Source organism: Suillus subaureus (genome assembly GCF_016647635.1).
Source record: "Suillus subaureus strain MN1 chromosome Unknown BJ212scaffold_8, whole genome shotgun sequence".
Lineage (NCBI taxonomy): Eukaryota > Fungi > Basidiomycota > Agaricomycetes > Boletales > Suillaceae > Suillus > Suillus subaureus.
In genome coordinates this window covers 602,267-625,951 of record NW_024538564.1, presented here as the reverse complement: position 1 = coordinate 625,951, position 23,685 = coordinate 602,267, and the positions used below count along the sequence as shown (strand labels likewise).

The 23,685-nt window shown below is 48.4% G+C and overlaps 14 protein-coding genes across 14 annotated transcripts; 6 read left to right on the top strand and 8 right to left on the bottom strand.

Moving 5' to 3' along the window:
- Positions 1–158: 158 nt before the first annotated feature.
- BJ212DRAFT_1266699 (Rdx family-domain-containing protein) lies at positions 159–761 on the bottom strand (the record flags this gene model as incomplete). Its single annotated transcript, XM_041330594.1, has 4 exons — positions 159–227; positions 288–486; positions 536–543; positions 612–761. The coding sequence occupies 4 exons, from the start codon at positions 759–761 to the stop codon at positions 159–161; spliced, it is 426 nt and encodes a 141-aa protein (XP_041195671.1).
- Positions 762–958: 197 nt separating this feature from the next.
- On the top strand, positions 959–2,737 carry BJ212DRAFT_1297800 (AAA-domain-containing protein; the record flags this gene model as incomplete). Its single annotated transcript, XM_041332630.1, has 9 exons — positions 959–998; positions 1,052–1,492; positions 1,541–1,652; positions 1,715–1,860; positions 1,913–1,983; positions 2,032–2,122; positions 2,174–2,298; positions 2,356–2,490; positions 2,540–2,737. 9 exons carry the CDS (start codon positions 959–961, stop codon positions 2,735–2,737), a joined length of 1,359 nt encoding a protein of 452 aa, XP_041195670.1.
- A 76-nt stretch (positions 2,738–2,813) lies between these two features.
- On the bottom strand, positions 2,814–5,010 carry BJ212DRAFT_1026420 (uncharacterized protein). Its single transcript, XM_041328871.1, has 2 exons — positions 3,034–5,010; positions 2,814–2,982 (listed from the first exon to the last, which is right to left on the bottom strand). The coding sequence occupies exons 1-2, from the start codon at positions 4,907–4,909 to the stop codon at positions 2,960–2,962; spliced, it is 1,899 nt and encodes a 632-aa protein (XP_041195669.1). The 5' UTR covers positions 4,910–5,010; the 3' UTR covers positions 2,814–2,959.
- A 551-nt stretch (positions 5,011–5,561) lies between these two features.
- BJ212DRAFT_1026124 (uncharacterized protein) lies at positions 5,562–6,146 on the bottom strand. Its single transcript, XM_041328869.1, has 3 exons — positions 5,956–6,146; positions 5,759–5,905; positions 5,562–5,706 (listed from the first exon to the last, which is right to left on the bottom strand). The coding sequence occupies exons 1-3, from the start codon at positions 5,986–5,988 to the stop codon at positions 5,650–5,652; spliced, it is 237 nt and encodes a 78-aa protein (XP_041195668.1). The 5' UTR covers positions 5,989–6,146; the 3' UTR covers positions 5,562–5,649.
- A 601-nt stretch (positions 6,147–6,747) lies between these two features.
- On the top strand, positions 6,748–7,992 carry BJ212DRAFT_1445795 (uncharacterized protein; the record flags this gene model as incomplete). The annotated part of the gene is made up of 2 exons (XM_041338156.1): positions 6,748–6,919; positions 6,947–7,992. 2 exons carry the CDS (start codon positions 6,748–6,750, stop codon positions 7,990–7,992), a joined length of 1,218 nt encoding a protein of 405 aa, XP_041195667.1.
- A 168-nt stretch (positions 7,993–8,160) lies between these two features.
- BJ212DRAFT_1026258 (uncharacterized protein) lies at positions 8,161–9,985 on the bottom strand. Its single transcript, XM_041328870.1, has 5 exons — positions 9,782–9,985; positions 9,459–9,728; positions 8,986–9,408; positions 8,517–8,935; positions 8,161–8,461 (listed from the first exon to the last, which is right to left on the bottom strand). Exons 1-5 carry the CDS (start codon positions 9,876–9,878, stop codon positions 8,330–8,332), a joined length of 1,341 nt encoding a protein of 446 aa, XP_041195666.1. The 5' UTR covers positions 9,879–9,985; the 3' UTR covers positions 8,161–8,329.
- A 107-nt stretch (positions 9,986–10,092) lies between these two features.
- Positions 10,093–10,727, top strand: BJ212DRAFT_1478509 (uncharacterized protein; the record flags this gene model as incomplete). The annotated part of the gene is made up of 2 exons (XM_041339721.1): positions 10,093–10,279; positions 10,339–10,727. 2 exons carry the CDS (start codon positions 10,093–10,095, stop codon positions 10,725–10,727), a joined length of 576 nt encoding a protein of 191 aa, XP_041195665.1.
- A 541-nt stretch (positions 10,728–11,268) lies between these two features.
- BJ212DRAFT_1478508 (uncharacterized protein) lies at positions 11,269–12,127 on the bottom strand (the record flags this gene model as incomplete). The annotated part of the gene is made up of 3 exons (XM_041339720.1): positions 11,269–11,499; positions 11,560–11,778; positions 11,831–12,127. The coding sequence occupies 3 exons, from the start codon at positions 12,125–12,127 to the stop codon at positions 11,269–11,271; spliced, it is 747 nt and encodes a 248-aa protein (XP_041195664.1).
- Positions 12,128–12,962: 835 nt separating this feature from the next.
- BJ212DRAFT_1478507 (uncharacterized protein) lies at positions 12,963–13,930 on the bottom strand (the record flags this gene model as incomplete). The annotated part of the gene is made up of 6 exons (XM_041339719.1): positions 12,963–13,348; positions 13,412–13,532; positions 13,591–13,611; positions 13,670–13,687; positions 13,743–13,840; positions 13,888–13,930. 6 exons carry the CDS (start codon positions 13,928–13,930, stop codon positions 12,963–12,965), a joined length of 687 nt encoding a protein of 228 aa, XP_041195663.1.
- A 1,161-nt stretch (positions 13,931–15,091) lies between these two features.
- On the top strand, positions 15,092–16,925 carry BJ212DRAFT_1339845 (heterotrimeric G protein alpha subunit). The gene is made up of 10 exons (XM_041335076.1): positions 15,092–15,147; positions 15,220–15,340; positions 15,501–15,685; positions 15,735–15,895; positions 15,956–16,078; positions 16,128–16,263; positions 16,314–16,433; positions 16,483–16,601; positions 16,648–16,786; positions 16,833–16,925. The coding sequence occupies exons 2-9, from the start codon at positions 15,220–15,222 to the stop codon at positions 16,751–16,753; spliced, it is 1,071 nt and encodes a 356-aa protein (XP_041195662.1). The 5' UTR covers positions 15,092–15,147; the 3' UTR covers positions 16,754–16,786; positions 16,833–16,925.
- Positions 16,926–17,064: 139 nt separating this feature from the next.
- On the bottom strand, positions 17,065–17,587 carry BJ212DRAFT_1339831 (uncharacterized protein). The gene has a single exon (XM_041335075.1). The coding sequence runs from the start codon at positions 17,541–17,543 to the stop codon at positions 17,385–17,387; it is 159 nt and encodes a 52-aa protein (XP_041195661.1). The 5' UTR covers positions 17,544–17,587; the 3' UTR covers positions 17,065–17,384.
- A 611-nt stretch (positions 17,588–18,198) lies between these two features.
- On the top strand, positions 18,199–18,642 carry BJ212DRAFT_1266622 (uncharacterized protein; the record flags this gene model as incomplete). Its single annotated transcript, XM_041330588.1, has 1 exon — positions 18,199–18,642. The coding sequence occupies one exon, from the start codon at positions 18,199–18,201 to the stop codon at positions 18,640–18,642; it is 444 nt and encodes a 147-aa protein (XP_041195660.1).
- Positions 18,643–18,899: 257 nt separating this feature from the next.
- Positions 18,900–20,952, bottom strand: BJ212DRAFT_1266125 (kinase-like domain-containing protein; the record flags this gene model as incomplete). Its single annotated transcript, XM_041330545.1, has 12 exons — positions 18,900–19,109; positions 19,163–19,265; positions 19,320–19,363; positions 19,417–19,476; positions 19,527–19,601; positions 19,653–19,734; positions 19,789–19,892; positions 19,945–20,187; positions 20,239–20,415; positions 20,460–20,598; positions 20,648–20,761; positions 20,816–20,952. 12 exons carry the CDS (start codon positions 20,950–20,952, stop codon positions 18,900–18,902), a joined length of 1,488 nt encoding a protein of 495 aa, XP_041195659.1.
- A 412-nt stretch (positions 20,953–21,364) lies between these two features.
- BJ212DRAFT_1445791 (uncharacterized protein) lies at positions 21,365–22,434 on the top strand (the record flags this gene model as incomplete). The annotated part of the gene is made up of 4 exons (XM_041338155.1): positions 21,365–21,612; positions 21,673–21,840; positions 22,035–22,211; positions 22,299–22,434. 4 exons carry the CDS (start codon positions 21,365–21,367, stop codon positions 22,432–22,434), a joined length of 729 nt encoding a protein of 242 aa, XP_041195658.1.
- Positions 22,435–23,685: the final 1,251 nt, after the last annotated feature.

Below are 23,685 nucleotides of genomic sequence, written 5' to 3'. Positions count from 1 at the left end.
AAAGTGAAGCACTTCTCGCGACGGACTTATTCAACGAAACCGATTCTCACTATAATTTACATTAAAGTTTATGCACTCTATCGTAACGTAGTAAGTATGCAACGTTGCTTTATTCACGACCAATTTCCACCAGGGCTTGACTAGGGCACTTGGACACGTCATTCGCTCTTGTTATCAGAATGACCTAAAGATTTCCCAGGTTGTACGTGGTCGCGGATACGCTGCTTCTGATAGAGCATCAGTCAGAGATCTCATCGCATGGACTGGAAGGAACGAGCTGAGCTAACCAAACCTTTCAGTTCAGGGAAACCACCCTCGATCTTCCTGTCCCACATCAATTGGGGGGGACTGTCTTCGAGGTTGAGCCAGACCCTGAAACGACCTCCAGTTTCCTCGGAGTTCAGAGGAATTATGGATATTGCCTTCAAGGCTGGAGGCGGGAACGTAAGGAACAGCTCTGTGGAAACCCAGGTCGCTCGATGGAGCCTATAAACAATGAATAAAGTTGGAAGTTAGCAGTACTCGTCCCCCTTACCATCGACACTGGATAGCAGATAGCACATCAATCACAGTAAGCCGATCAGTAAGCTTTTGCAACAAGCATTGCGTACTCGGTCGCAGAATTCTATGATAATGCCAGGCGACGCCAATGGAACCGGTGGAATGAAAGTCGACGAGTCAAGAGCAGGATTTCCTTTGGCCTGCTCTACATTGTCTTGTTCACTGGGAAGCGGACAGGATACGCCAACCGATTCTGCCATCGTGGCGAATGAGAGAATTGATGCCGACAGCAATGATCAGTGATAAGTAGGTCACGTGAATACGCAATCGTTGTTGACGCGTTGTTTGCTCCGAGTCTACCGCGTCTTTCTGCTCCACCACCATCCTCGGAATGTCACCAGCCCAAAAAATAGAGACTGATAGTAGTAGGAACGCGAAGTCAGCATCGCACTCAAGCATGGATGAAAGCAAACCAGAAGTAATATGGACCGTGCACGGTAAGTCTCAGCTATAAGTAAAATCATACTAACCATCTGATCGCGACGGATAGTCGAAGTCCGGCTCTCGACGAAATCTAGACGACGCGTGGACGTCATACAAGGTCTTGTCCGAGATTTCATCACCAATAACTACGATCCCATCCAGCTCCCATCCGTCCTCGATGGATGGGAAGTAGACCCGACCCTTGCTTCATCGGTGGACCGCATCGCAGTATCAGAATCAGCTTGTCCATCGATATCATTACACCTCAAAAATGTGTCGCTGGAAATTCATGCTTACCAACCACATGAAACCGATGCGATCGAAGAATATGCTAATGGAACACCAGGTAGAGATGGTGAGGAGAATGTGCTTGCTGCGAGCGTATGCGAACTTCCATGCAAGGCATGGGAGGGATTGTGGGATGGCTTGATATATCCGGATAACATCAAGTTGAAGTTACTCGATTACATTCATGCAACTTTTGTCCTGAGTGATGCTGGCGTCGACTGTGGGTGAGGCAATCAGGCGACTGCAATGTATACTGACCCTATTCCAGTTAACTTGGTGACATGGAATCGTGTAGTTCTGCTACATGGCCCTCCAGGGACAGGCAAGACATCGCTATGTCGAGCACTTGCTCAGAAATTATCCATACGATTATCTCATCGGTAAGTCCAATACATGCGCTATCCGTGTACTTTACACACTTCACATTTCTCGCAACAAACAGATACTCTCAGTCACGTCTCCTAGAGATCAACTCTCACTCTCTATTCTCTCGCTGGTTCTCGGAGTCCGGAAAACTTGTACAGCGTCTGTTTAGCAACATCATGGAAATGGTGGAAGACGAAGACTGCTTCGTTGTTGTGCTGATAGGTAAATCTGGCACACGCATAGGTCATTGTGTTCACCGCTTATAACGCTCTAGATGAAGTGGAGTCCCTTACCGCAGCCAGAGCTGGTGCCATGGCAGGCACAGAACCATCGGACGGCCTGAGGGTACGTCTTCAAGTTTTTCATGATGCGTCTTCTTCACGAAGTGGATAGGTGGTTAATGCTCTCCTCACGCAACTGGACAAGCTAAGGTACCAGAAGAATGTCCTCGTGATGTCCACGAGTAACCTCGCAAAAGCCATAGGTAAGGACGAGAGAGGGCCATGCACACGAAATATCTGATTACCTTTCGAAGATTCGGCCTTCGTTGATCGAGCAGATATCATCCAATACGTCGACTTACCCCCACGCGAAGCCATTTATGAGATTCTTCGTAGCTCTCTGTGCGAATTTATACAAAAAGGAATCCTACAGAAGACAGTGAGCTGGCCATGAACTTGATCTCGTCTTGATCTTCTTGTTGATGATCCCTCGTAGACAGTACCAGCGCTTGACCTAGCGTTGTACCTTGAAGGGAACAGCAAGAATGGCTCCATCGCAAGTGGTACCATGTTGCCCTATTCACCGGAGGGCCTTGCGTCCATCTTACTGGCTCTTGCTGATAAATGCAGAGTAAGTCCAACTATTCTTCTCGGCGTTCGTAGCCCAAGAACTCCCACAGGCACAGCAACTTTCAGGACGCGCCCTTCGGCGTTTGCCCGTTCTTGCACTTGCGAGATACATTGGCATCGGTGTTAGTGCATCGTCGACCACCAGCAATCTCAACAACTCCCGGTTCCAAACCGACATACGCTTATGGCTGGACGCGATGGAGAAAGTTCTCGATGATCGAGCTGGAGATCACAGAAAACTTTTGTAGCCGAAATCCCGTTCTCATGTTTGCATCACATTGTTGTTGTCTTCTTGGACTCTGCCTCATATCTCAACATGTATGATACCTGCAACCGCAATCAATCCACGTGTATCGACGCCATCCAAGTTGCAGTGAAACCGCGTGAATTTGATACCCTGACATGGATGTATCGCAAAAGGTGGTATATATGACCAGATGGCGACGACACCTGACGGCCACTTTGTCAAATCAGCTCATCGATGACGGGTCAACTAAAGACACCCAATCAGTCACATTAAGAGATCATCCAGGGAATGACCTACAGAACTGCAGGGGTTGGGGCCTGGGTGCTCTGAGCCCTTTATATCCTGCAACCCATCCATTCCGCATAATCCGGTCACTGTGTTCTCCTGAAAAGCTCGTCTTTCCTTGCTTGAAGTTCACCACCCTCGTCCATGCACTCCTTGGCACAATTACCCGAGCATTCTTGTTGAGCAAATAAATATTCTTCCCAGCCCAGACCCGCCTACCAAGTCGCTCCTTCACCCGTTGCGTCGTCCGAGAAAGCGCGACTTCATAGCGGTTCTCATACCACGTCACGAGTTCGTCTAGATTTTTCTGGAGAATGTTCAGGTGGAGGTTTATATTGAATATTTTCTCTGGTGGGGGAGATTCTGAGGGCGTGGAAGGGGTATCGAGATCAACGTCTAGAGCTGTCGAGACGTCTGGCGGAGGGGAACTGGGAGAACGTGAGGAAGTAGGTTCTGAGGGAGATGGTGGAGGAAAGAGGCTGTCGCGTAGTTCAGAGTACCATGCTATATCATTTTTCTTCCTCCGTATGGTCTGTCTTGTAACCCATCCAACCCATCGCATCAACTCCATATTCTTGTCTCTGTTAGCCTCTCCAAAGACAGGCATTATGGTGCCCCGGTTAAGGCTGAAGTGCGGTGCAAGCGTGCCATGGGGGTCACGATACAGCTGACTCCGTAAAAGACGGTCGACCGAACGATCCAGACGCACAGCTTGGTAGAGGTAATGTCGTGCAAAGGTGGCGTGACCTGCGCGCGAGATATGCTTCAGCAAGATGTTGTATGAAGTGGTATTGGGCCGGGCGTGGGGGGTTTGGTGTGGCTCGGTTGACGCGGGGTTTGCGATTCCAAAGTCATCCTCATCATCGAACTCCTGTGAATAGTGCTGGCTGGCTTGTGGAGGAAGGGGTTGGGTGAGGACCTCGAAAGTTTGGACAAGCTTGGCTACATTGCCGAGGCGACCGAGCATGTCAAGGGTGGTATTGAGAGCGGCGGTGGAAAAGGGTGACAACATGCTAGAGCCTTGCAATGGAGGGTGGTCTGGATAATCTAGGTCTATACCATAACCCAGTTTCATGAGTTGATAGAAGCCCTCCTGATCCAACACCTCCTTCAAGATACGCATCACCAAGTCAAGATTGAAAGATGTTAAAGGCATATCCCGAGCCGACATTTCCTTGAGTAGCTTCCGGCAAAGCTTGCTCGCGTCAGCAAGCATGTCCGCGCGCTGCACCTTATATATTGGTAGAGACAAGCGGTGTGCGATTGCTTTGAGACATAAGCCGAATGTTTTCGATTCAGGGTCCAGTTTGCAGACGTGCGTGAGTTCAGCGAGTACTTGCATTGCACCGGTATAGTGACCCACAGCAGCGAACTGATGCAGAACGACATGGTAGTCGTCAAGAGTTGCATCTACGCCTGTTGCTCGGATATTACGCATGACGGTCTTGAGACGAGCCTCAAAATGGTGAGGGATGCGAGGAGCTTGGCCTGCTCGCATGCGACGCGCTGTCCATGTTCTCAGGGTATACGCGCCTGGGACGCAACGTCGAAGAACCGCTTGATGAACTTCCAGAGGAAGATCGTTGCATTCGGCGTAGTTCATGAAATCGACATAGCATGACCATACTCTGGCATAACTCCGTGTCTCACGCGAAAGGACCTCCATAAGAGCAGAAAGTTTTTCCTTCTGAATGATGTCCCTGGAACTCATACCCTTAAAACTCCTCTGTGAAGCAGCGGTTGTGTTTGGGCCGGAGTATACATCGTGCACGATATGAAGCGGAAGGGTTATAGTGGAGGAGCAACGGGCAGATGTATGAAGAAGTCGACGTAGGGAATGAATTTGAGTTGTAGCAGAAAAGCAGACTTTGGAAAGCTGTCTCCGCATGGAACAGTACTGTAATTAGTCTGGCACCAGGACTGGCCAGTATCCGAAGCCTCTTGATGCCAGAGTGCAAACGAAGTCACTGATTCCGACGAAAAATGTGCAGACTTCCTTTCTAGGAATTACAGCTTGCAACATCGATTCACATGCAAGTACCACTAGTATAAACAATAAATTTGGATAGCCCATACATCACTTCTCAATAGTTGTCCATTTCGGCGTCGACGTTGCTATTAAAACTGTACTTGTCTTTGTCCATCCTGTGCTCTAAGTCAGGCATGATTGACGCTGTACATGCGCATGCAAACCACCGAGTTATATTGATCCCGTGGTGCTAAGTGATATCTTCTCGTGCCAATTTATGATACATCGAAGACGCTCGGGTATTCGTGTGTGCGACATCGTGCAGGTGAACTTTTTTTAGACGATTCTTTAATCCAGGTCTTCGGAAGTGACCGGGGTGCGTGTTCGCTGGCACTGATCAACGAGAACGCTTCATTTAGGATTGCAAAGCTAGCAAAAAAATTGATACGATTACAACAGCAATGTGCGTGTACTTTTCTGTTACACTGCATCAGACCCAGCGATCAAGACATAAGATCGAGGCTGTGTCAGACGATGGAAGATACAATGGAACATTGATCAGCTCGCTAGAAGCAAAGAGTTAGCGTGGGCACCATGAGCGATAGTAGAAGCCGAACCATCCAGTTATCTATAAGTGCAACAACCAGAAGGTGCTATTACTACTGACGGACAGCTTCGAGAATCTCCATCGATGTAACACTGTTACCACGAATGACCTGCAAAGATGTGAATCAGATGTTGGCCGCAAGCAGTATTGAGGGGGCGTACCACCGTGCCAATGGGATGTTTCTGAGCTGGAGTTGACTCTTCCAGAGCATCGTCGATGACGAGGTTCAAAAAGAGGTCGTAGCCACGCAGAGTGCCGCTGACTTTGCGGCCACCCTGCAGATGGACGAACAATTTCTTGTCCATAAACTATATCAAGCCGTTTAGCATACAAAGGCAAGACTTGAATAGAGGTCTACCTTCTTAAGTTCCGGTTGTGATGCCTTGGACATGATTATTATAGATGATGGTCACTGTCAGGGCCGCTGAGCAAGTTTGTTGCTTTGCAGTGTTTGGTTCAACACTGATACTAAACTAATACCAGAGGAGCTCCATAACGCCCTCGCAAGCCCTTTTCGTTGGCTGGTCATATATTGCAAATCTACTCTGTATTGAATCTGACTAGGCGTACCCTTCCTCCAAATTAACCCAACCCAAACCAGATCCAATTGTCAGCGTTTGTCGCTTTCATTCAGCTGCTGAATGCTGCTTAGACCATATAACAGGCTAGCTAACTCATCGCCAAATCGTTGTTTATCAAAGACGGTTCATGGCGAGCCCCACCAGCCGAACTCCCCCAACCAGTGAAAACTCTTCTACCCAGCCCCAATCTCGGCCGCGAGATTGGCGTGGTGGAGAGGCAGGACCTACTTTTCGTGGTTTAGGGCGGGGCAGAGGTACTCGTGGTGGCGGAAGGGGTGGTGGTCGCCCTCCAAACAGCCCAGTAATCAGAGGACAGCAGCAAGCTTTCACACTCGGAACACTCGGAGAGCCACGGTTCCCTCCCAGACGTGTCAACGCCTAAGGCCGAGCCTTCACCAGCTCGTAAGGGTCCATCCCATTCGGAAGCTACTAGTACAACTTCGGAAAAACCTGCTACTAGTCCAGCTGACCGTGCACCAAAGCCAAAAACGCCAATTCGCCGTGCTTCTCGCGGTGTTCCAGTTGTAACCGTAGCTCCAGCTTCTCCGACTCCAGATTCTGTGCAAAACATGCCTTCTGCATCAAGTCGTCATAATGCTAACCGACGTCGACGCACCAACACCAACCAGCATGGCAAGCCTCCCCTAAACGGTGCTACTAAGCCAAGTATACCATCGTCCACTTCACTACGTCCACAGAAGCCAAGGGCAGCATCTACTACTTCATCTTCTATCGCACCACGTAAAGATATCCCTCCCCATCTGGCAGCCGCACATGAGGCTGAAATTCGTCACGATATTGACGCATTGGTCGAACGTGTCAGGGCTGTTGCAATGGCTGAAAATAGGCCTTCGACCCCTGGAAGCCATATCGATTGGGCTGGTGAAGAGGATGACTCGTTGCCTGACCTTGATGATTGGGGCGTTACGACGACTCGGACTAATACCAGCGCAGATGAAAGAAGGGATGAAATATCACCCATATTAGCAGATGCACTTAAGCCGCTGCCGGAACCTCAGACGGAAGGAGATGATGCTGAAGATGAGGAAGAGAAGCAATCCATGGAACCTTTAGACAATGATGTTGATGGCGAAATCATCAAGGACTCGTCGGATTCTTCACCCCTATCCAATACACCTGATACCTTTATCACAGCCACCGCAGATCCGCATGACTCTCCTGCCGCTGTTGTCGCGCCTGAAACTATCACACATGCTGATATGTCCTCACTTCACCCGTCACTGACTCCCAAGCCGGTCGCTGTAAGGGACAGCCCGCGTGCAAGTTCTGCACACTTGACATCCAAATCAGGTGGTGAAGAGCCACCTGCAACCAAGGGGGAAGGCCTCTCACAGTCTATCCACGCTCCCTCCCTTGTCGAGGTAGAAGCACTAGAAAAAACTCCCAGCTCTTCTTCCAGAGACCATGGCCTCGCTGGATCCATCCATGCGCCTAAAGGTCTCCCGGAATCCCATTCCGCTCCATCGTTGCTGAGCCCGGGTACCCCGTCTCCTGCGCACGCATACAGTCCCTCGCATGGTCGATCGAAGACTGAAGGCCGCCCTGCCTTTCCACATCCGCGCACGGCGGCCATGAATCAGCGAGCCATTCGTTCTGGTACATCTTCGCCGTTAGGCCCGCTTGTCCACGCGCATGCGCGGAACCACTCGACACCTCCTGGAGGGGCGGGGCAACGTACCCCACATAGCGCTCGACCAGTCATCACTGGAGATGCATTGTCTCGGCTGGCAAGAACGATTGGCGGTATACCAAGCATTCCCCGCGCCCAAGGTGTCGCCGTCGCAAAAGACTGAATGTTTCCACTATTTCTACCCATTATATTATGAATGCCCCATCTCTTGCCTTGATCTACGTGGTATATGTATTTGCTCATCACTCTCTGTTTCTTTGTTGCACGTCAACTTTCGTGGTTCTGTTGGATAATGAAAATTGCACCTAACTCTGTTTGCACATATAATCATTACATACCCTTCTACGCTGTCTGCTCCACTGTTCGCCGCTCCGTTCTCATACCTGTACTGATCTCGGGTGTATGTACAATACCTTACACGTAATTATTGACTGGTGCTCGACCCTCAGCCCTCAACGGTTCCTGTCAGTTTGAGATATGCGCATGCAGGGGGCTCTAGATTAACCAGCGCTGAAATATGACAACTCTAGTCCTATAGCCTTGATTGGTTTTGACCTACTGGAGAGATCCGACACGAAACCCAAGCTAACCAGCATCTGCTTCAGGCGTCCCTCCCACATCAATGAAACATTCTAATTGAATTGAGCTGTGAGCAACATCGGCATATCATGACGCAATGCAACTCACGTTGTTGGTCGAGATCCTTGCCTTCACTACCCCACGGATATCGGCAGGAATATCGAGAGACTCGGCCTGTTGAACGGGAACCGGTGGTTGCTCCGGAGGAATGAGTGACGGTTCGAGCTCATCCTCATGCTTCGAGGCAGCTCGTCGCATCCACCATTCAGCACCCATCGTCCACTCACTATCATAACTGTAGACGTTGAAATCGAACCGAGAGCACATCGAGAGGTCGCGTGATACACGAGCTGCATAAGCTGCAGATATATGTCCCATCATCGGGTTAAAAAGAGCGGTAATAGTCGTCGGCGGTTGAGATGGGGGCGACCGAGAGGACTGGGCGAGTGGTGATGATGATGGTTGGGGGAGTTGGAAAGATGGTGGAGTTGCATCGGGGAGTGTCGTGAAACGAATTCCCGTGGATACTGGAAGTGGATTGTCAGTGTCTGGGCGTGACTGGATCGATTTGTCATACCTCCGGCACTCCTCTCTTTTGCACTGATGTAGAACTCGGCACCGGCAGAAACTCTGCCCTTCAGACCACCACCGGTTGCCTCTTCCTCATCAACACGTTTAGGTCTTGTTCCGGGGGACGAGTTCAAATCCTCAGGAGGCTCAGTTGGATTTCTGAGCCTACCAAAGTTGTGTAAGATGCGCACACCCCACATCCCATCTTCTGCGCTGTACGTATATTCAGAGCACCACTTTCCGACGTCATGCTGTAGGCTGAACATGATGTTGCTGACATTGTCGCCTCGAGACCGCTTCTCGGAAGAGAGACTGGACCGCGGATCTGATATGGTGGCAACAAGTGCCTGTAGAGTAGGTGATAAGCGCGTAGAATAGAGCGCATCGAGTCTACCAGTAGGCAGGTACAACCGGCCATAGAGCAAGTAGTCTGAATCGCGCACGTCAACACTTCAAAACGACCCCCACCCGAAGACATACCACGTGTGTCAGCGCGCTCTCCGGCGAGCCATTCCTCCTCCTTTCCTTCCGGCCTGCGAGGTTGATCGTACACCTTAAAACGCTCGACCATGTCTTTGAAACGGACACTACCAGAGCTCTTCACATCGAGGTTGCAGGATGTGAATATGTAGCCTACTGAGCCGTTGAGCGATGGCATAGCGTTCATGGAATACGAGGTGTTGAAGAGACCATTAGGAGCTTTGGATATGGATAAATGCAGCCCACGAGGGACGCTGAAGTCCAGTATAGCTAGGTACATGCGCTTCAGCTCAGGCCAGCGACACAGTTTCAGAGGAACATACCGTTAGAAGAACGGGTCAAGTTGGCGTACAAGTTGTCTTCGTTCCATCCTGTTGCACGATAATAACTTCGTAGCACATAGGATGCGAATGGGTGCATCTCTAAGGCTTGATGTTTACGTAAATGATTCGCGACACTTCCAGCTCCGTGTTGCTTCGTTAAACCATGTCCGCCTGGCCATACATTGCATCCTTCAACGAGTCAGGTCCCCCGTTCAAATCACTAGTATAAGGAGCCCATCGACTAATCTTTCTGGCAGGCCACGACAAATTAGACTCGTCGGTCAGCTTACATAATAACAGCTGAAGCACTGATGGCTGACTTGAGACGAATCGCGAGACCTGGCATCACTGAATGGACTAAATATGACCTCGATGCCCACCATATCATTGTATCATCCCAGACAAAACAGAAATTCTTTGGTGTGCCTTGTCTTCCACCGCCTGCCCACCCTACACTTGTCGATTTCAGGAATTTTGCGGATCGACGAATTATGGCGGGTAGCACGAAAAAGTTGCTGTGGTACTTTGATTTAGCCAACTACCACGGTTATGGACAGTGCAGGACAGCAAGTTCAATTTCTTTGCGAAGCTGTTGGAGACATATGGATATAACGATGGTCGAAGAATCGTTTTCACCCACCATCCACTTCCACTTCCTGTCTGTGGGGCGTCTTCGCTTGTAGAGATGAATGTTTTTGTCATGGATGATAACGAAATTCTCATGGTGGTACAGGATCAGTCTGAGACGAGGTCCAACGAGAACATGTTACGGTCATGGTCACACCTTGAGCCTACAGTCATCGCAGGAGCTATTGTTGCCTATGCAGCAAACAACAAGGTTCGGGTGGATATGAATCTCCCTCCTCTCGATATCATCACCATTCCTGCCATCACCTTGAAAGGCCTCACTTCCACCTTCTATAAAATCTCGTCACGGCCGAACTGAGCGAGGCCGTTGCATGAGGTGCGTTTCCTACAAGTAAAACACCCGTTCTTTGATTCTTCTGGACACCCCTGGAGCGTTGCGATTAGGGATCCTAAGGCCAGAGCCGAGTTCTTGGCTTGTCTGGAGTATTTTAACAATTCTTACGGAATTGAAGGAGCTTGGCCATTTTAGAACTGTGCATCATGCACCTACCTCCCGCCGCCAGGCTTCGTGCGGTTGCGGTTAGGCCTGGTGCATGGCGCGGGTTGGAGCTTAGGTGTGGTAGGCGGAGGGAGCCTGCGGGCCGCAGGTGTAGCGGACGTTAGCAAAGCGCGATGGCAAGTGCTTAACCCTATATGAGTAGAAAATACCTTACCGACTCGCCAAGTTTTAATGCTGCTTACCTTCGGCAATAGTCGAAAACTTGTATTGCACATCGAGTCTCAACTGTCACCAATCAGCACTTTCGGCACACACTTGACGAGGCACAGGCTTCATAGGCGGACAGGAAGTAGATGTAAAAAATGTGTATTAGGATGTGGTAATAAACAGAATTACAAAATTAAAGCTGGACAATAGTGGCATAGATGAGGAACAAGTAAGGCTCGCCGTCGATGGTGAAATTCTCATTCAACGAGTGAGTGACGAGAACGACAAGCCCCAAGGAATTGATTGGACGTAGAATTACATACCGATATGAATGAAACCCATCCTCTGCTCGGGCGACACTTTCGTCCTTACGGCGTGTGTAGCGCAGTTGAGTACCCAGATCGCCTTCGTACAGTCCATGACACTACCATCCTTCAAAGCTTTGAACATATTCTGATAGAAAGTTTCGATGACGTGTTTTTACGACAGAATCGTCGACCTCCCACAGGGTGCCAACGACGCTCTTGAACCCCGAAAACTGGAGACCAGCTGTGAGGTGAATGACTTCGTCGGGCGTCTCCTCGTCGTTGACGGCGTTATGACAAGAGGATAAGAACGCAAACTCAGCGTGAGGAATGTCTCTCTCCATAATATCGAGCAGCGTCAGGTGTTCATCTTTCATGACGAAATGCGATTTGTAAAGCTGCGCAGGGTCCAGCTTGCTTTTTTTGTTCTTTTTTTGAAGCAAGGTGCACCCAGGTGTCCTGCTGCAAAGCTTCGAGTGCACCTGCTCGTGTGACTTTGTCGCCAGAAATAGTGGTGCGGTTGGCAGTCACGGGGATGAGCCTGTGGACAAACTCGAGCTCGCTGTTGACAGCCAAGAGGGTCTTGCCTTTCCCTGCACCTGATTGACCCTGTCTGATTACCACGAAGGACAGACTGACGTGCTTCTTCATCATGTGTTTAGATCTGACCAGAGCCGAAAGTGTCGGCGTGTAAGGGCAAGTGTAGAGATTCTCCTGGCATGGCTCCTTAGAGCGATCTGCGTTCATTCAAAATGGGTGAGCTGCGTGGAGAGGAATAGAGGTAAAAGCTGCAGTGGAACACAGCCAAATTTGAGAGTGTAATTTTAATTTCAGATTATGCTGGAGGACGTTGACGATAGGCAGCATGATCTCGTCCCATACTATCCGCAAGAGGACTATTAGGTCATTCCGTGGCACTTTTCATGGTAGATACATGTCGTATTGCCCTGGCGAAGCGATCCTCGAGATTGGTCAGCTCTGCGAGAGCGACAGACGGCGAGAGAACATGATGGGGTTCTCCCGACATCGGGACGATGATGGCGCTGCATGAGTAGGATGTACGTGGATGCGAGTCTGAAGTTTTTCCACTGCAAGTGCCAGATCAGCAGGCTTGTACTGCACACAATAACGAGACATAAGCTTCCAGTGGCCTGATCTATCTGGGTGGAGTGAAGGTAAAGCTGCCAATTTTTCTTGACAAAGAGTGATGGCCTCCTCGATATCATCGTTCTTTTGAGTGTGCATGAAACGAGAGCAGGGCTTAAATTCAAAAGAGTCGTGTGGCACCCTGGACGATCAAGCCGCTTTAACCGAAGGGATTCGTGATACCAATCAATGGCCTCGTTAAGATCCTCGCCGACTTGCAATTTGTCATATCTGGTTTTGAGTGCGAAGGCGAGGTTGTAGTGTTACGACGTGGATGCCCAGGTGAGCGCATCGTCAGTGCCTCACGACAGAGGCTGATAACTCGGGCGATGTCATGAGTGTCGCCGCGTGCGTTGAAACGGGTGATGAGGGCGCCCCCCATGCTGTCCAACGAGAAACCATGATATTTGTGCCCAACAGGGCGTAGACAAAACGCTTATTCGTGTAAAGAGATGGCCTCATCGAGGTCATTAGGTTTGCCTTGGTGATCGAATCGGGACACAAGTGAGAAGGCCAAGTTGTTCAGGTAGGCACCACGGCTAGCATGTCTCTCGGGGCACAAAGACACGGCTTCATGACCGAGTTGTATGCTCGCGTCAAGATCATCGATGTTGTCATGCTGGTCAAAGCGTACTTCAACTGCTTGTGCAAGCTTGTCGAAGGCTCTGGGACGGACTTGATGACCCAAAGGACAGAGTTTGAGGACAACTCTTCGAAGGTGGATACCTTTATCGGATGCATCTATCGGAATCTTGTTGCATCCGCCAATCACATAGTCTACACTATTTGCCCCAGCCGCGATGCTACAAAGGTAGGTGCCATCTGGACAGGGAGGCAGTAGTTCATGATAGAGTTGAGCGGCTTAGCGGATGTCGGCAGCGGTACTTTTCTTGTCGTGGTGCCAATCCAGGGCTTCGGTGAGATTATGAGGGGTGATCGGGATGGCGCTACGGACGCAATACAAGGGCGTCGCAGAAGAGGTAGCAATGTCTTGAAGATCAACATCCTTGAAGGTACACATACACAAGGTCGGTGAGAGCCGTTGCGTGGTCCGGATGGCTGACCGGACACTGGTCCAGAACCAACTGAAAATGCTGCGCAAGTGGAAGATGTGATCGCTTGTCACGTATTCGACAAAGCAACCTTGGAGTCTACGAGGGACTACAGTCAGCTTCCGTCAGAAAAAGCTAACAGAACAGAGAGTAGTGTCACTCACATCAAACAGTGTACCATCCTGATTGTCGCAAGCATGTACAACAGCAACCTTCAGCGTGAGGGAAGGGTGGACGCCATGCACGGGTGGGAAGGATAGATCTACGAGATGTTAATATATGTTCATGAATGAGGAGCAAGTCACTCACCAAATGGCTCATCTCCGTGATCGAGTGGCTCATCCCACGGCATTTGAAGTTCCCTGATGACTTCTCCACAGCCTAGCATTTGATCAAGCTCATAGGACGGATGTCCTTATCTCTACTGATAATGTAGGTGAGGTATGTGATAATCTATAAAACGATGATCAGTTCTCGCATCACGTCAAAAAGTCTCCATGGACTTTACAGAGTTACAGCATCCCCCCACACTACAAATTCCTCAGATGATAAGACACTGATGGGCACGTAAATGCCAGCAGGAATGCGCTCGGAAGGGACCTGGAGATTCTTTCCGTTGATGACTGTAGATAGAGTGAGAAGCATGAAATAGATACGAAGGTAATATGGAAGGACTCGCCTTCAAGTCTGATATATCGGCTTTCTGAGCCACCAAGCATGTTGGTACGATGGAGCAAAATGAGGAGGATATAGGATGGGCTGTAGGGTGGGCTGAGTGGTGGACGGAATGCATGGCAGGGAAAGACGGTGGTAGGGGTATGGGGACTGTGGACGGAGGTCGGCTGAGAAATATACCGTTCTCTTAAGCTGCTTATATGCGTGATGGTGGGACGAAACAAACGACGAACGACACGCAACATCGGAAATTGAGAGGGGTTCAGAATAAATGGTAAGAGAAGGGTGAGGGTGGGCGGAATGAGTGGGAGTGTGGTTGGAATTCGGCTGAGAGGGAGAGGAAAGGCACGTCAGGCGCCCCTGTCATAGTGATGCAAGAAAATGCTGTGATTGTAATGCCAGTAGTGGTGATGCATCTGTCCTACAACTGTAGGTCGTGGCAAAGTACTTGATCTTATATACGGGTAGAAAATACCTAACCGAGCGGCGCTGAGTCGCCAAGTTCTAATTCTGCTTAGCTACTTTGGCAATAGTCGAAGACTTACTTGTACACTGACTACACTTGACGAGGCACAGGCTTCATAGGTGGACAGCTGAAGTGGAGGTAATAAACAGAATTAAAGCTAACATAAATGGGGAACAAGCGAAGCTATAATGAAATTCTCATCCAACGCGAGTGAGTAACGAGAACGACTTGAAGCTTGAAGCTTGAAGCCCCAGGGGGACAGCATGGGTACTAGAAGATAAACCGATTTACTCGGCCAGGAATATTGGCCGAGGAGTTGCTGGGGTCTGGGGCAGGGTCGAGCCAGGGCTGGCAGTGGCGACAGTCATCTACAGCTAGGGTCATTAAATTGAACATTCTGTACATCTTACCGGCCATGGGTCTCTCAGGTTAACACGCCTCCGAGTCCCTTACCCTTGCAACACTACTCTTACTTATTTATCACCGATTTATCTGCATAGATGGGCAACTGCATATTAACCTGGTATTCGGACAGAAAAAAGAAGGCACGGTCAGATGCTATTGACCGTCAAATAAAAGAAGACTCTATCGCTAGGAAGGAGTATGAGATACTTGTTCTCGGTATGTATCTTCCTTTCTGCCCCATACTAGGTCTATTTCATTTTTTATTTCATGATCGAGACAAATATTTCCGCAGTTGTATCTACTCGGTCTATTTCCTTCAACTGCCCTTATCCGTTCAACCCCCTCTCTTTGTTCTCCTGTTCATATCCAACTTCAGGGTCCAGTGAATCTGGAAAGTCGACAATAGTCAAGCAGATGAAAATCACTCATCAGAATGGCTTCACCAAGAATGAACTCATGATGTTCCGTCCGATAATATATCGGAATACTCTCGACTCAGCGCAAGCCATTGTCCTACACATGCATAACATGAATGTAGAATGTGTAACGCCTGCGAATCGGGTACGTTCTCTCCCACTTTCTCTCCTACCCAATTTATTACTTTCTATAGACATTCGCCGAACGCATCATCAAATACAGGGTTGAAAACACCCCCGATTTTGTTTTCTCTCCTGATATTGCACGAGCCATTCATGAATTATGGCAAGATCCTATCATTCCAAAAGTGATGGACTGTTCGAGCCAGTTCTATCTTATGGACTCAGCTGGCTAGTGAGTAACTGAACAATTATATTCACTCGCATTACAAATACTTACGGTATCCATTCGCAGTTTCTTTACGGAAGTGCTCCGTATAGGCGCTCCCGACTATACACCAACAAAAAACGATGTACTGCGAGCTCAAGCGAAGACAACCGGTATCACCCCAACGCGGTTTGACATGGGGCAGATCTCGTGAGTACGCCGGCATGTCGAAGTTCTATTTTTGATCGTGGTCTTGTAGCATCCATATGCTTGACGTCGGCGTCCAGCTCTCACAACTGGAGAAGTGGATACATCATTTCGATTCCGTGAGAAGCATCATTTTCTGCGCAGCATTATCGGAATACAACCAAGTGCTATTGGAAGGGAAGAACCAGGTAGGTCCTGTGCATGCGCGATTCTTTGTTATCAATGATTGTGTCAATAGAATCGCATGCAGCAATCACTGATCCTATTCGAGGCGGTCGTCAATTCCCGATGGTTTTTGGGCACTTCCATAATCTTACTATTAACCAAGATAGACGTGTTCAAGAACAAGTTACCAAAGGTATGTATCCATTGTTGCGAACACATGCAGATTCGTTGACGCTTTGCAGGTACCGATTGAGAAATACTTCCCAGAATATACAGGCGGCGCAGACTGCAACAAAGCGGCAAAACATATTCTATGGAAGTTCATGCAAGCCAACCGGGCGCGCCTAAGAGTATACCCTCAGTAAGTGTGATTTATCACGCTTCGCTCATCATTCACTGCGCCTTAGCTTGACACAAGCCACCGATTCAGCGGATACCATATACTGCCTAGTCTTCGTTGCAGTCAAGGAGACGATCTTACACAACGCTCTCAAAGACTCGCGTATTCTGTGACGTCTTCCTTTCCGGGTTTCTTGATGTCTATGTGTATTCATTTCTATCATATGGTTAATCTGTATTAACGAAGGTGCAGCCCGCACATATATATATCTGGAACGCCTGGTTATTCTCTAGCATGTTATCATCATATTTAGCATACCATCGAATATTCATTGTTACCCTTGCTGTCCGCGAGATTGATATGCATGCGACCATGCGCCTCTCTTACATCTCTTTGTGTGAGTGCGACTTTTGCATACGCTGATGCGCCCGAGATGGTCGCAGTGAACGCAAGCTTTTGTACATATAACCTGTAGTATATACAACACAGTGATAATGTCAGGCAGATATTACAAGGTGAGAATATAGAGCATGATACAAGAAGACAAAACATACTGGGAGCCACTGTATAGTATTAGTATGACACATCTCGTGCACTAACCGTCGCCAACCTGCCCCTGTTCACTGCCCCAATGGTTGGGCCCAAAATTCCTCGCACTCAAAACTGATACAAGAAGCGGATACTGACCGTCTAACATCTTAAGTGACTTTCTCCATGTCTTCCAGAGCAAAAGTTCTTCTAACAGGACAAGCTCCTCACAATCATCCTCCGGGGACTCTGCGCATTGTTGACATTTATCTGAAGCTAATGCTTCGTTGCTTCTATGAGGGCAGCCCGTAGATGCGCTGCAATACCAACCACACAAATACAATTAGCGAGGGCTCTATACAACAAGGAAAGAAATGAAGGGTCTATTTCGGCTCGAATGCTGCGTATCAGCTGAAAAAAGGAAGTAGCGACCATCTGCGACGTTCTGCTTTCCGCAAGAGAAAGGCAAAGAAATCAATCTGTGCGTAATCATTAACAGTAACAATCACCACAGTGGAGAGCATTCGCCTACTCACAACTTCGCAAACGCGTTGAATTTTAGGGAGAGCCCTGCTTAGGTGCCAGGAGATAGAGCAGGAATTCTGGAGCTAGCAAGTGCAGAAGAAAATATGATAAATAACATATAGAGAATGAAAAAAACGGACTTCGAGGCATACTCAAGTGGACAAACTGCAAGCTTTGAGGACATCAAGGATGTCATTTATTTTGTATCACGTGACCGTGCCAATATAATGATCGACTCCTGAGTCGAGTGAGTTAATATTCTCGATGTGGCTCACTTGATACGATATGCAAAAACTGCGAGTGAATGGGCTCACTGTGACCTCATGGCATACAATATCAACATAGTAACTCAGTCAAAACAACAATTTTTCCATACAGCACTCTTTCGGCAACCTGATAACCCCTAGTAGGCTCACTCAATGGTTTCATGTCCACTTGGCTTCGACAAAATGCAGCAGATAACGAAACTGCAAAATTACTGCATAACCTGGAAATTGCGGATGAATCGGGGGGGGCCGCGATGCAGTAATAGACAAGGAGAAGCTTGAATATCATGATGATGGCGATGATAGGATCATTTTTGTTTCCTTTTGACATTTGCGGAAAGACTTGTACAGCACGAATAAATGTCTGCATTATTGGCGAAGATCAGACGACTGTCATGCTGGTGCAGGACAAGAAGTTGAAAGATCCAAAACCCCAAGTCATTGCAACAACTATTGCTGCATTTGCAAATAACAACGAGATCCGGACCATGAGCCGTCGACCTCGTCTTCCTACCATCACTTTTCCGGCCATCACTATGCATGGCACCTATCCAGTCTTCTACAAAATCAAAGTCACGACTCAACTATATGATGCTGTTGCAAGCGGAATGTATCCCCCAACGGCAGCACATGTTCTTCGATATATTCCGGACCTTCCTCTACCCTATAACGAAGGAATGCACTTTCTCCAGAACAGAATTGAGATCCTGGCCTGCCTGGAGGCATTCAAACAGTTCTTGTAGAACTGGCAGGTGAGCTCTTTACTTCGTTTGTTGATATACTCACCTAACTATGGTTTTGGAAGTTCAAGCTTATCTGCGGAGGCCGCGGGGTGGGCCAGGGATACATTGGATGATATTACATGGGAGGCTGCGGCTGAAAGGTGAGATGCTGCACCTACGGCCCCACTTGAGACGATGGAAGTCAAACAGTGAGATATGCAATTCGGCAGCACGGATGATAGCAATACGAATGTAGTAAGACATAGCGATGTTTCTTTTTATCCAAGGAAAGCAAGAATATCTCTCGTCGAAGGTCTCTTCTCAGGGGCTGACCAGCAGCTCTTGACCAACTCCCATAGACGGTCATCCAGACCTCTTGCGCTGGCCGCAGGATCTTTGGGACGTGGGGGCATCTCCCCCCTAGAAAGTTTGATGATGACGTGTGTTGTGTGGCGGATGTTGTGCCATGGTACTTCATGCGTCATGATCTAAAAAATGCTATGAGATATGCGAATTGTTCTCGCGTGAAATTTCAACTTACCTCGAGTATAGTCATGCCATATGCGAAAATGTCAGATTGGGTGGTAAGCATGCCGCCATCACAGCAGAGCTCCGGCGCAAGCCATCTTTGGGAATTCGAAACTCTGAATTACGTTGGGTCAGTACGTTGCAAGTAATGACATTGTCGATCTCAGTACCCAGCAGACATCGTGAAATTCACGCCCGTGACATCTTCTAAGACCTGATTCCACATGTCAATAATGTGGTCAATCAACTATTGGAATGTGATGCTACCTTGGCGAAGCCAAAATCGGCCAGCAGGGGGTTTCCGTTGGCATCAACAACGATGTTGGACTAGGAGCACAATCACGTCAGGCCCTCAAAAGGTAGATAAAGCTACGCACCGCTTTGAGGTCACCGTGCACGATCGGGGGTGTCATGCTATGCAGGACATTCACACCCTCGCAAATACCTTTGATCTGCAACGAGTCAACATCACACCAATCATTCCTTAGAAGACTTGTACATACCAGAGTATGATGATCTACGGTGGGGTATTTTCTTATATACTCGTCCACTGTACCATTGACCATCCATGGACTTACAACATACCTGATCGAATGATGTGGTAAGAGGAGTGGACAACCATATGGGGGAAGGGCTTACGGGAAAGGTCCGTCGTTTTGACAGAAACCGTAGAAAGGAAGGATATGCTCTCCGCGGTCAGCTTCCCACACGCGTTTCCAGATGTCCACTTCTCTCTTGAACCTCTAGAAAACGATGTGAGGATGCAATTTCGAGCAGAGGAGAGTGATAATGTACCCGCAGCGTTTGAGGTTCGCAGTGAACAGCCCGTAGGATCTTGATGGCCACCTTCTCCTCGTTCAAATAGTAGCCTTCCCATATATCCGCTGATCCCGTTCCCTTGACAGCATACTGTCCGATGCGCTTCACTTCACCGCGTTTGAGGTTCATGTTCGGTAAGAGGGACTGAGATGAATGTTGGACGTAGTACAGGTTGCTTTCCATACCACGATCTGTGGTTGGAACATGACCCGGAAGATTCTGCATAGCAATGAGTTCATCAGGACTAGTCTAGTGGCGAGTTGGAGTGACCTTTTGCATTAATTTCATGATCTGATGCAGATCTGCAGCCTGCTTCGTCTGTGCGACTTGCATGAGCTCCTGCTGGTTCCTGATGTCGCCCAGATACTGCACGATGTCTTCTTTGTCTCGTGCATGACTCAACTCGAAGTTTGCCTGCCATGCGTGAATAGATATGTGAGAGGTGATCTGAAGAGGCGTTAGAACGATTTTGCTAGAGCACGCTTCAGTACCTGTAGTTTGACCAAGCAGTCTGAAATATCAGCGTGGCATTGCTGAATGGTACCAGCCAGCTCGTCTTGTTTGACGAACAGCTTGACCCTGGACATGGAGCACCACGGCTCCATTCTGTTCAAAATATTTTGAAGGGTGCTGATGGGCAGATCAGCTGATTGATCGGCGGTCAAGCCAGACTACTAACCCTTGGGCACCCGAACACAGCCTAGCCTGTTGATCCGGGGACAAATTTTGCCCCTCATTGTTGATGATGGACATAAGACTCAGGCAGCGATCTTGGAGTACAATGATTCCATTTCTGTGATGGGCTGTTCAGTATTCGGATCTGTGGGCTATCGAAGATATTGCATACTTATTTGCTTCCGCTGCTGCGAGCATGTTGATCAATGCGACCAATATACCCGTGGCAGGTGCGAGCCATGGCACTGGAGCAAATTGTGCAGCTGTCTGTGCTGCACCTACGATTGCCCGAGCTGCTATATTGGCCATTAATAACGATATGGCTCAGGATGGGAGTGTGTCAGTTGAAGAAGGGAAGTCGAGGAGGCGCAGGTACCTGTATAATCGTGAGTTGACCGTGAGTTTATATACTGCTGTGCACCTCACAACATGCATGGTATGTGCTCGTGTATGGATTGACGCTCAGGAACACGACGTGCGAGTTTTGCGGAAAAATCCTCCACCTACGCATATCAGAATATAAGAACATTCAGGAGATCGGGGATTCTATAGCGCCTAGGTACCCAAGATCACTTCAACGTGGTGCAAACACTGCTTGATGCCAATGGAAGTTCTCATAGAGAATGTTCACGGCGCTTCACTTGTCGCGGCGATCACGTGCCCGGTGGACTTGCTCGGAGTTCAAGTTTTCAGCTTGTCATGCACAGGAACTGTCATCACCATGGCTCGAATGTTCCCCACGTCTGATCCGTCCCTGCCACCCTATAGGTCTCTCATAGTACAAGGAAATTATCACCCTTCAGCTCCAATTCATATGTGTCTGTCGGTTCCAACGGGTGCCAAGGCTTTACTTCTTTCTTCTGCTCGACAGGCTCTCATACGTAGCCTTCGGGGGTACAGCGACGAATGGCTTCTTACCAATTCTGGAATAGGGAACACTTGTCAAAGTAGTTCCGAAGTTGACATCTTGTTGGTCCCCATTTTTGTGTATGGGTGTGGGGTAATGTGATCAATTTGCCCAATCCTCAGCTACCCACCAACCCCAAATCACCTGGTCGTGTTATTATCCGCGTTTAGAACATACAAGGCCTCCGATCCTGTACCCCTCGATGCCAAAGCAACTCTAGGTTCCGTTCCGTCGTTGCTTGTTTTGCACGAACTATCTGCGTACTTTTTACCCATAAATGAAAACAAACCGTATGTATCATTCACTCTTGCTGTGTGCATCATGTTTTTAGGAAATTTGGTCGTTGCCAAGTCACACTATCGCATCGTATCTCCAGCTTGTTAGCCACGCGTTGGCTTTGGCAAGTTTCCTCTCCTCAGAATCACAGTGCGTTAGATGGCAGTGCAGTATTCCATCGATAAATGGAGCATTTAATATCATTTAGAACTCCTATGCGCTTCGTTCTATTTGATTCACAACTTGACAAACTGAAGCTTCCCGTCCTACGAACCCCAACTGTCCCCGTGTTCGGCGGAGAAGAGAATGACGATGAAACACTTAGACCCGAATCTGTCGCTTTTGTGGCGCACAGGTATTTTGAATGGGTGGGCACGTTTGACCGGTGTATTACTCATTTATTTTCTTTTGGTTCGCCTTGCTGATCTATTCTATCAGCCGACCCAGAAACTGATTTTCTATCTGATGGAAGCGGAATACGCCGCTGTGCTCTCACGCTGCACAAGCAAGGCAGTGACATCAAATCGGATATCGTGTGGCGGTGGTCAGAAGTTCCAGAACAGACGCATAGCCGTTGTGAGAGACTTGCAATCACATTTGCCTGGTGACGACGCGTGGGTCCAATCTGCAGCTGGCTTTGCACGAGATTTCTGAACACAGGATGATCCTGGCCCTCGATCATTGAGTACTGAGGGTTCGATTCAGAGTCGAGTCCGGCCCATCTCCCTTGATCATTGCTATGTGGAACAAGTTGTTGTCCTTCCCTGAGTAGTACCTTGTAGTCTCTTGTAATAGTCTCCTGGTCAGAATTTTTAAACAGTCTTTATAATTGGTAACGTTAATACATACTTTTTGACACTCGTATGGAATGTTCCGTAGAGCTGGAAATTCAACCCAGAAGGCTGCAGTGCCTGTCACTAGGACTCAAAAGAGTACTATTCCCTACGGTCCTATGGTCTATCCGTGATTGCCCACCAATTCGTGAACTACAGCAGATAGCCACGGACAGTCACACTGGCCGAATCTACCGTCCGCTCGGCAGACGTTAAATTCGTGAAATGTATATAGGACAGTCGCAAGTTACAGTATGTAAGAGTATGATATAACGATAAATGCCAATAATTGTACAATAATAGGGTGTGGCGGATTTTCTGAACGGATTTGTTTTGTTTCACTTGGAATATGATAGTAGAATATGTAGAATGTGCCTACATATGAAGTAGCTAAGTAATTGGTACAAAATCGAGTGCTGTCACGAAATGGTGGGCGTACAACTTTACAGCCGTTTGCATATGTAATGGTACCTCGATGTAAAACAAATGATAACATGGACTGAAAAAGGACTTAGCGTAAATTTTACAAGACCTGCATACCACAATCATCAATATCATGGGCAACAGAAAGATTTCAGCTGATTTGAAGTTTGCAGCTATTCACCTGCATGAACAAGGGATTCTTAGACTCAGCGAGATCCTCGACTGTGTTGGCTTCTCCCGCATGACATTCTATAGAATCAGGAAGCTCTACAACGACACTGGTAACATTGTCAAGCCAAGGAGCCAATACACTGGTCGTCCACGCATTTTCAATCTCGAAGACCTCCATTACCTTCTAGAACTTATCCATCACTGTCCTGATTGGTTTCTTGATGAGCTGACAACACTTATGCGACACAATTGCTACATCACCGTCCATTATTCCACAATTCACCGAGAGCTCGCACAGGCTGGCATCTCACTCAAAAAACTCCATAAGATCGCTAAGGAGCTCAATGAAGATGTTCGTGCAGACTTCAAGCAACGGGTGGTGCAGTATACACCAGATCAACTGTTGTTCATTGATGAGACATCAAAAGATGA